At 39.1% G+C, this 10685-nt stretch overlaps 1 protein-coding gene across 1 annotated transcript; it reads left to right on the top strand.

The window, feature by feature from the left end:
• Positions 1–449: 449 nt before the first annotated feature.
• On the top strand, positions 450–10646 carry crot (carnitine O-octanoyltransferase). Its single transcript, XM_032558065.1, has 17 exons — positions 450–629; positions 1451–1574; positions 2353–2477; positions 2558–2739; positions 2832–2956; positions 3034–3142; positions 3531–3624; positions 3742–3867; positions 3941–4042; positions 5087–5170; positions 5246–5353; positions 5438–5568; positions 5655–5778; positions 6538–6616; positions 7773–7866; positions 8524–8643; positions 8779–10646. The coding sequence occupies exons 2-17, from the start codon at positions 1460–1462 to the stop codon at positions 8897–8899; spliced, it is 1839 nt and encodes a 612-aa protein (XP_032413956.1). The 5' UTR covers positions 450–629; positions 1451–1459; the 3' UTR covers positions 8900–10646.
• Positions 10647–10685: the final 39 nt, after the last annotated feature.

The raw sequence follows: 10685 nt of genomic DNA, 5'->3' as shown, positions 1-10685 counted from the left end.
ATGCGCACCAGTGATAGCAAGAGCTGTCACTGATAGTGGGACTTCCGGCTCATTTTTGGGATTCAATCATTTGGCTCATCTTACAGAGAGTTCTGGCTTTTTTTCTCGTCCCTTGCAGCTCTTAACTTTGCATTACTTTTGGTTTAATAATTACATCAAGTTTTGATCCGACCACTATGCTTGCATATTTATGTATAATATTATTTATAAGAATTTCATATTTTTAATATGAACGTTTGGATACGATATTTTTTAAGCCATGTATACTTCTAAGCAGTGTGACTAATATATTATCTAATTTACAAACAGCATCTTCTATATTCACTTTGAGTTAATTCTTGAATGTATGCTTTGAAAAGGCAGCTGGCTGATTGGCAGCAGCGGAGTTTTGAGTTGCGTCTCATCGTTCCTTTCAGTGAGCAGGCTGACAGAATCGGCTCAGTTGCGCTAGGCACACCGTTGGTTGGCTCGGAGAGTGAGTGGGGTAAAGGTGAACGCTGTCTGGAGCCGCAGCTGCAGACAACAACACAGCGAGCTCCTTTCACTCGGTCAGCCGTCGACAGGAACCAAATGCCCGGTATCGATGCTGTAAAATAAAGTCAACGCATCCCGGAGAAGCTAAGCTAGCAGTAAGTTTCCTGTTCAGACTTATCGTCGCTAACTGCACTAGCTGCGAAATAATGTAGCATTAGCCCTCACTGCAGGACTGACCGTCTGATCCTGGTTAGTTACGTTGCTCCAATAACAACCGAAATAACAAATTTTTGATGGATTTTTTCTGAACATCAAGGCTAAATTTCGCAACTTATTTGATTAGCTGGTTTGCTTATACCTACATTTACTGACCAAAGACAAGTGGATACATGCAATTTTAAGAAGTGGTGCAGTTGATAAAGATGCATCGATTAGGCTTTTCCAGTACCGATTTTTGACCTGGCGATACTCACTCTGATCAGAATAATTTAATATTTCCAAAAAGTTCAACACATCAATCCAACATAAAATCCAACATAAAATAAAGGAATTACAGGTGTTTATCTACATTCAGAGAGACCCCAGTCCAGGATTCAAACCAAGGACTGTCTTGTTGTGCTACTAACTTTGCCACAGAGCAGTTCTTATGAAGGATATTATAGATAATAATTATAACAAAAAAAAAAATAGAAATAGTCTGAAATGAGCTAACTATAGCAGCAGCTTCTTTCTTCTTCGGAGTTTCTAATTTGGAGATCTGTTTGGGTGATTGACGTGCATCGTGTTTCCTGTAGGGTTACACAATATATTGGCTATTTTTTTAAATATTGAATAGGGGCTTACATTTTCACATCCCTAGTTTCCAGGTCTCCCGCTGATGTTGCAGGAAGTCAGTGCTGTTTACTGTCATCCATTTACTCCAGTGGGAAAAACCAAGTTTGTCTTTGTTAGAGTATAATGTTAATTCTTGTTACAGAGAGAAGAAATGGCCAGTCGATTGGCAGGTACTCTGCCTGAGCGGACCTTTCAGTACCAGAACAGTCTGCCTCCCCTGCCTGTACCTCCGCTAGATGGAAGCCTTTCTAAGTACCTGGATGCAGGTAGGATGGCTGTGCTCTCCAGATTACTTTTTTAATACATAACATGTAGTCAGGGAAGAGAATAATGAATATAGTTTTATATATCTCATTTGACTGAAATGTATTTATAACTGCAGGTATCATTAGTTACTTGTTTGTGCTGTAAAATTATACTATGTGCCTGTAAAACACACACTTCCCCTTGAAGAGCTATAAAGGTAGAGCAGATTCCTGCTTTATGAAGTGCACTAACATGAACTAAAATAAACAAAGTGATATTATTAAGACTGTAGAAACACACCCAGTAGACACAGCTGGTGAAAGGCATTATATGCAAAGTCATAGTGCACACAGCGAAAACATTATGCAACATTGAAATCCAGTGAGTGACTGATATGCCAGTCAGAGAGGGTGTGGGTGCTAAAATTGAATTAAGTGTATCAAAAATAACTACTAATTTATAGAAAAGTATAATGATATTTATCAGTCTCCTCTACCTCTGTGACAAAGGAGAAAATATATCTGTTCCCAGTTTTCCATGAATCAGTGGTAGCTTATCAGCAGGTTAATGTGTGGACTTACTGTCCTGCATGGACACCCTGTTTAAAAAGAGACATAATTATCAGGTCCTTCTTGTTTCCTCCACTGTCCAAATACAAACTCAGGTGAACAAATGACCTTGTGTAATTAGTTATGAGGCAAATACTAATCCTAAACTCAGATGCTCAGTTAAAACAAGTGTTGGTTTTGGGGTTTTTTAATCGTGTTTTTACTGTTTTCTTTTTCATTTCTCTCTCAGTTCATCCGTTTGCATCAGAAGCAGAGTTCAAAGCTACAGTGGAGATTGTGAGGAAATTCAGAGAAGGTGTTGGAAAAGAGCTACACCAGAAACTGCTGCAGAGAGCCAAAGAAAGGAGGAACTGGGTCTGTAGCTGAACATAGCCCCATAACATAACTTCTTCTTTACTAAGAAGTGAGCTAGCGATGTGTGTACTCTTCCTCAGCTGGAGGAGTGGTGGTTAGACACAGCCTACCTGGAGGTCCGAATCCCCTCTCAGCTGAATGTAAACTTTGGCGGTCCTGGGCCGTACTTGGAGCATTTCTGGCCTCCTGCTGAAGGAAGTTCTCTGCAGAGGACCAGTATTATAACATGGCACACGCTGCAGTACTGGGACCTGCTCCGCACGTAAGGCATGCTCACACATACACTCGTTTTTTTTGGTTTAGTGTTGAGAACGTTTTCTGCTCAGGTATTTGTCTTCACTCCCTCTCCTTCAGGGAGAGACTCGCTCCCCAGAAAGCTGGGAAAACCCCGTTGGACATGGATCAGTTCAGGATGCTCTACTGCACCTGCAAGGTTCCTGGAGTGAAGAAGGACACCATTCGTAACTACTTCAAGACAGGTGCAGCTCTGCAGCTTTCAGACACATCGGTAACCTTTGACCCTTGTCTTCACCGCTCGTTTCATTATGTTTCTCAGTGAGCGAGGGGCCGTGTCCTTCCCACCTGGTGGTGATGTGCCGCGGACGGATTTTTACTTTTGATGCACTGTTTGATGGACAGATCCTCAGTCCTCCAGAGCTCCTCAGGTGGGAAGCAAACACAGACTGCCAGGCACAGATCTTCCATCAAACCCAACAACATTTATTAACTTCTTTTGATTTTTGAACCGTTTATTTGGTTATTTAATGTCACTACAATCTGAAAATTGTTACCCTGGAACGTTTTTCTGCATCTCATTGATTTTAAAATACTTCAAGTACTTCTTGTCTTGAATAAATTCATTGAATAATTATGTTTCAGTTTAGGATAGAAGAAAATCAACCTTTTTCTAAATTTGTTCCCTCGTTTTAACCTCAGATTATTCTTTATTCTGTATTTTTCAGCAACACAAAATGCAAAGCTCCGTTATGACATGAACAGATTTAAAATGGGTGAATCTAAGTTGATTGTGAATATGTTCCTGGTTATGCGTAGGCAGCTGATCTTTGTGAAGGAGCGCTGTGAAGGAGAGACAGAGGGAGACGGAGTTTCTGCTCTCACATCCGATGAGCGGACTCGCTGGGCGAAGGTTCGCCTCCTGGTTGTTAAAGAGACAATAACATAAACAACATTATGGGTCATCACTCTAAAATCTTATGTTACCAAAGCATCACTGAGGATCAGTATTTCCTGTGTTTATTTTTAGGCAAGAGAGCATCTAATCAGCATCGATCCGCACAATAAGACGATTCTGGAGACCATTCAGAGCAGCCTGTTTGTCATCTCTCTGGACGAATCCAAACCCTACTCGACTCCAGAGAACTACACAAATGTCTGAGATGCTCAAATCTCAGTTATTTCCTAACAACAAGGAAAGAGATCTGAGTTTTCTGTTTTCTGTGCAGCTGACGGCGGCGGCCCTTACAGGCAACCCGACCATCCGGTGGGGGGATAAATCCTACAACTCAATCGCTTTTGCAGACGGCACTTTTGGATCCACCTGTGATGTAGGTTTTCATACTTGGTTCTTTTTTAGAAGTTTAAATGCACAGTTTCCACACAGTCTGCAATTTAGTTTATGTGTGATCTGGGCCTGGCTAAGAATGGAAAATAAGAGTATGAAAACATTTATTTCTAGACTTTTGTTGCCTGTACCTTTCTTTAAACGTTTTATCTATCCCTCCTCTGAAAGCAGAGCTGATAAATGGATGGATGATGGGACAGAGAGATTGATGGATGAATAAATGCATGCATGGGACAGAGATGAATGAAGGGCCGGACGGATAGGGGGAAGTTGGATAGATTTGGTAAAAGAATTGCTGAACAAACAGTTGGATGGATTTTATCTGACTTCTGATCTCTATAAATTGACGGTGATCTGTTGTTTATTTTAAAGATATCTGGAACGGTTTTAAAGGGGCAGCATTATGTGTTTTCCATTTTATAGCACAATTAAGTGACTATGTTACCTTAAGTTGTTAAGTATATAAAATGCTATATGTATCAAACATGACTTAAAATAAATTCTACTTTGTAAATTAACTCTTTAAAATTGAACCTCTGTCTCTTTAAAAGCTCCTACTCTTTCTGAAACGCCACCTTCAGGAAGATGGCTCCTCTATTAACCCTTTAATAATGTTTTACCAGCGTTGCACTGACAAGCTCAGCAGGTGTGCAGTTCCACCAGGTGTTTGCTAATTGCTGCTGGCTAGTCTGAAGGAGCTGAGTGGGAGAATTGTGGAAGATGGGTGCTTTGTGAGACGAAAGCTCTGAAGCTGCGTCTCGAGGGCGGGGTTAGGGCGGGGCTAGGTCTAGCCAGGCGTTTTACAAAGCTGAATGGTTGCCAAGGGAGATTAAAGGATTTCTCAAATATGCATGAAAGAATCAAGGCAACACTCCAGGTTTGTTTTTGATTATGTTATGTAAAAAAAGTCAGTTTTACATAATACTGCCCCTTGAACATGAAGGACATGTTGAAGCCCAGGTGAAGGAAGGTTCCAGGTGTGACCAGTAGATTTATGTCAAATCTTTCCTGTGAACTTGTCTTGCAGCACTCACCATATGATGCGATGGTTCTGGTGTCAATGTGTTGGTATCTTGACCAGCAAATCAGAGCTACAGAGGGACAGTGGAAGGTAAACAGTAATGTTTCTCCTGTTCTGGACATATGAACTCATTCTCTAACTTCTGCTGGTTTGTTTGCTGGTTAGGGCTCAGACACGGTCAGGCAGATCCCCCTCCCTGAGGAGCTGCTGTTTACTCTGGATGAAAAAGCCTACAGTGACATTCATCATGCCAAACAGCAGTATCTGGAGTCTGTGAGCCTTTGGAAAGCCTAATGGGGGGGAAAAGCACTTATTTTATTAAAGAGGAGGATCATTATTAACTCTGTGTTGTTTCAGACCCAGGACCTTCAGATCGTGTGCTACGCCTTCACAGCTTTTGGAAAGTCAGCCATCAAGCAGAAGAAGTTGCATCCAGACACTTTTATCCAGCTGGCAATGCAGCTAGCTTACCAAAGATTGCACAAGAAGTACGCAAGCGACACTTTGACGATTATTCATTGTATTTCAAACTGAAACCAATTGGACTCTGAATGTGTGCTCGTGTTTTCACCAGACCAGGAAGCTGCTATGAGACGGCAACGACGCGCAGGTTTTACCACGCCAGGACGGAGACTATGCGGCCCTGCACACAGGAGGCTGTGAGCTGGTGCAAGGCCATGATGGACCCTGCATGTGATGTAATTCGACATTTTGCTTTTGTAAAACCAGAGTTTGAATGATTTAACTCTGGGAGGCTCAAGTTGTGGACAGCGGGCCATTTCTAGCCGTCAGAATGATATTGTGCGGCCCTCTGATCCAGGTGAACACTTAAATCTTTCTAGAGTAATGAATTTCCTGGATATGGGGGACTTTAAGAAAAAAATTCTAACAAAAAATCTGATAATGAAACGGAATATTACCCTGTTTCATGCTTTCATTTTCATGTCAGCGTAGTAGTACCACAAACCAATATACAAGACCCTCTTTATGTTTCAACTGTGGTTAAAATAATCTCCTTCACAAAAAATGTTGCATGTTTAGCTCATTGTTTTGCAGGTAGAAAATAAGTCAAGAATTTTGCTTTAATTAGAAAAAAGACTTAGCCAATAAATTTAGACAGCACCGTCCTGCATGTTTTGCTTCCATGCAACCAGAATTTCTTATCTTTTAAACGATCAAATGTTTTTCTTTGGACTTAAATCATTGTAAGTTCTGTTGGGATTAAAACTATGAACTCTACTAAAGAACTGACTACATATTTATATTTTCATATGTTAATAAAAATAATCCTGAAAAAAAAATTATGGGACTTCAAAGATGATCAGTGATTGGCGTCAGTCTTGATCGCTGCATCTCCAGTTATGACTTTTTCTTCTCTTGGTTTTTATTGTATGTTTTGATGCATTTTTGTTTTTTATGAAGTGCTTCATAAATAAAACTGGCCTGTTCTCTCCCAGGCGAACGGCAGGAGGACCGCCATGCTCTCAGCTTTTAATAAACACAACAAACTGATGTCCGAGGCTCAAGATGGAAATGGTGAGTTTGTGAAATATTCCTTTATATATTGCCTGATATTTCTAAATAAATGTAACACTATTTTTGGCACTGTGGTGATCAAACGTTTTCATAATTTATTTAAAACATCTTAATGATAAATATTGTACATTAGCTTGAATCTGCCAATCTGATCCCTCTATCATTGTTCCTCCATCGTAATAAAAGATAAGCACTTATCACCAAATTGCTCCTGGATAATTGATCAGAGTTACTCTTGGAAGATTTTGTGATTTTATTTCAGTCCTGGTGCTTCCTACAATATTTTAATTTGTCCTCTGTGGTTTTCTTAAAGAGCAGTGACACCAAGCCAACTTTTAAAAGTCGCCATCTCTAAGTGCTCTGCACTGGTAGCGACTAGATCTTAGATATTAGAAGATATTCTGACTCTTGCTGATGATTCCTGCACAGCCAGAAGCTTTCTTCTTACAGAAATGTAACCTCTTTCCTTCCTTTGAAGTAGACATGGTTGAATAAAAAATTGTTTTAAGTACCAATATCTTTCAAAGCTCTTTTAAATCAGTCAGAATGACCTAGTAAAGTACGCCACTCTGTTCCATTTTTAATGTTTTTGTCACATCTGATCATTTCTAAACAGAAATTAGTTACTTATTTCATTATTTTTAGAGTTTGAATCTTTTTTCATGATCAATTTTTGTTTCACTTTCAATTCAAACATTTCCAGAACAGACAAATGTTCATATTTTAAGTTACTATAATATTTATAAATGCCAATATTTCTCTTCAGTTTCATTTTAAGCGGTCGTCATTGTAACTCCGTAAGACCCTAAGCAGATTAAAACTTCAGAGCAACCAAACTTTAAAAAAAAAAAAAAACAATAAGTGTGACCTGCAGAAGATTGACTAAAACAAAACTGTTGCTTTCTCAGAGGCTGCAACAGGTGAAGGAAGTTGTGTCAAATATTGTTCTGCGGCAAACAGCAGGATGTTTACAGGAACCTTTGCTGAAGTGGTTGCGTTTTTAAGCACAGGACCATAAAGCGCATTTTTTCACAAATTGTTTTATTTTGATCTGAGTCGATGATGAAATCCATCCGCGCTTTCTGAAACATGTCTGTGAAACCTCCCGGTGTGTGCTTGTCTCAGTATTTCACACTGTTTGTGTTACTGCCTGCAGGTTTTGACAGACATCTCCTTGGGCTTTATCTCATTGCTAAAGAAGAAGCACGTCCGACCCCTGAGCTGTTCTCTGACCCGCTTTACTCCAGGAGGTACTGCCGGTCACACTTATACATCTTTCTCTCTCGCTGCAGCAGTCGGATGACGTTCCACTGGTTTATAATCAAGAAATGTGTCCCAAAATCAAGCTTTGCTACCTAATAAATAGGTCAAATTTAATTTTAGAGTTTTAGGGTTTCAATGAATTAAAATCGTCCATATCAGGGTGCTGCTGTGGCGCTGTGGTTAAACACCACCCACATAAGGAGGCTTTAGTCCTCGATGCGGCTGTCGCAGGTCATTTCCCGGTCCGGTGACCTTTGCTGCATGTCTTCCTCCTCTTTTTTAACTACTTTCCTGTTTTAGCACTTTAAAATAAAGGCCATTAGAGCCAAAAAAAACCTTAAAATTTGTTTACATATCTAATTTAGTAAGGATAAGAAAAATATTGATCATGGGCGCATGCTAAATATTTCTAAATGTTTTTTGCTTGTTGCATTGCATAAAACACCAAAATATTTTTTTCATGCATTAAATGCTGCCCTTTTGTCTGTTTTGCAATTTTACACTCAACTTTATTATTTTTTTTCTGACTCTTGTTCTTTGAGAATTCACACACAAATATTATATTGAAATCAAAATCAGGTTGTCTTTTAGAACTAGAACAGGATTTCAAACTGGATCCTTGGTTGTTGCGTTTGTGTCTGCAGTGGCGGCGGTGGGAACTTTGTGCTGTCGTCCAGTCTGGTGGGCTACACAACAGTAATGGGGGCGGTGGCGCCGATGGTTCACCATGGTTACGGTTTCTTTTACCGCATCAGAGACGACAGGTGAAGATGAATACGTTTGTTAATTAACTGCCCAAAAGTATTGTAATGTGCTGTTGAAGTTCAAAACTTTGTAAAACTGCCTCTTCTGTGCGTTGTAGCAGCTTCTAATAAAAAAAACAACTTTCCATCGTTTAGGATTGTGATCTCCATCACAGCTTGGAAGTCCTGCCATGAGACAGATGCAGCCTCACTCTTTAACGTCTTCTCCAGCTCCATGCATGAGATGCTCCAACTGGCCACCACTTCTCAGCTTTAAGTACTTCTCCAAAACCAGAAGGATCTAATCATTTCTTATTCTTATTCTTCCGTGCACATGCAGCTCAGGCTGAGTTTAAACCGACAGCTAGATCAGCACAAATCGATGCAAAGGAGCAGTCTGCCTCTCTATTGGAGTTCTACTAATTGTAGTATTTTCAAATTTCTTGTAGACATTAATTTCTGTTATAAATTCATATTGTGTGTACATATATTTCTTTGAATTTTCTAGATTTGATGTAAAATTTGTTGATTTGTATTTAATTGTTGCAACAAAAAACATTTGCGGCTTCTACCGACAGACCCTGAATCAGCCTCCATGTTGAAATCAAATTTTCTGAAATACGAAACAGAGTTCTGGCTGTGAAGTGAATAGTCTTCACAGAACAGATTTTGTTTGTCTAAATATTCCCATTAATGAAGCCCAGCAGCTCATTAAATGAACATAACAATCAGTACTGATACTCACTCTACTCACTCATATAAAGAAATCTAATGGTTTGAGGAGGAGGGCAGCTAAGGCATTCTGGCATTAATGTAAAATGTCTCTCTGCTGATTTGTAGTAAACACTGTATACTGAAATATTTGAAAATATTCATGCCTTAAAATGGACTGTTCCACACCTTTGCCGCCTTTTAATATTCTCAGATCGGTGATTATGCAAGCTGACTCTACCTCTTCATGATAAACAAATGGATTCCTCACCTTTGATCTATGGATGGATTCATTAAATTAATTTTAATTGTGCATTTTTAGAACTGTGGCTATTGTAAGGCTTCACAAACGTTTTGGCTTCCAGTGTTTGGGTGTTGCTGCGTTTAAGAAAATACATAAAAAAATGTGATTTTACAACCTTTTTATCATGTTAAAACCACAAACTTCAATGTATTTTAGTGGGATTCCCTTTGACAAAGTTATGTATAAATGCAAAGTTAATAATGATAATCGGTTCCCACATTTGTATTTTTGTCAGTACTTAGTTTGTAGAACTACACTTAAGAACTGAAATTTGGATGAAGAGCATCTGTGATCATTCATAAAATGTTGCATTTAATCATGAAGAAAAATGAATAAATTATGAAAAATGTAGCCCTGTTTGTTATGAAAAGGCAGTCGGCCCTCTTGATACAAGAGAAAGCTCAGTTTGTTAAGAAATTAATCGTCAGTTGATCTTTAGATTAACTCTTTAATTAATAACTTGTATTCCTAGTTCTGTTGTTTTTTAGCCAAAATCCTTAAGCGGGAACATTCCTGTTGAATGTGAGGGAAGCTCAACGTGTGTCCCGTCTTTCTCACACCACAGCATCACACGTTGAGGGAAGATCATTCTCTACATTACCCTTTCCTTTGTGGAAAGTCCAAGGAGCCATAGGCTGCAAATCCCTGGTCTAGTCCATCACATCCCAGTGAAACATGTTGTAGTTGGTGGTTGAAATGTGACAAAATGTGGAAAAATCTAAGAATAAGACACTGTGAAGCTACGTTAAGGTGTTTGCTGCCTTGTTTATTGATCTAAAACCTCAACTGCTTTGAACACCAAACAAAAGGCTGAATGTTTCTAAATGGCTACTGACAAATGTCCCAGACTTTTGATTTTAACAGCATTCTTTACGCTTTTATAAATGTCATAGCTGATGAATTGTTTCAATTCTGAACACATTTATTGGGGGAAGGGAAAGCTAATTATGTATGCAAACATTGTAATTTGTTGTAAAAAGTCTTTTGAGAAATAAACAAGAGAGAATGATTCGATTTTTTTGTCCCCAAGGTAAACACACAAAGAAAA

The sequence above is a fragment of the Xiphophorus hellerii genome, chromosome 3, assembly GCF_003331165.1.
Source record: "Xiphophorus hellerii strain 12219 chromosome 3, Xiphophorus_hellerii-4.1, whole genome shotgun sequence".
Classification (NCBI taxonomy): domain Eukaryota; kingdom Metazoa; phylum Chordata; class Actinopteri; order Cyprinodontiformes; family Poeciliidae; genus Xiphophorus; species Xiphophorus hellerii.
The sequence above is the reverse complement of the archived record's forward strand: the minus strand, read 5'-3'. Positions and strand labels throughout refer to the sequence as shown.

What these genes read in the sequence shown, in the direction of transcription:
- crot (XM_032558065.1), top strand. Translation starts at nt 1,460, where the DNA reads ATGGCCAGTCGATTGGCAGGTACTCTGCCTGAGCGGACCTTTCAGTAC. An exon ending in CTCCAGAGAACTACACAAAT is followed by an intron (nt 3,868 to 3,940) that starts GTCTGAGATGCT and finishes TTTTCTGTGCAG; the next exon opens with CTGACGGCGGCGGCCCTTAC. An exon ending in TGATGGACCCTGCATGTGAT is followed by an intron (nt 5,779 to 6,537) that starts GTAATTCGACAT and finishes GTTCTCTCCCAG; the next exon opens with GCGAACGGCAGGAGGACCGC.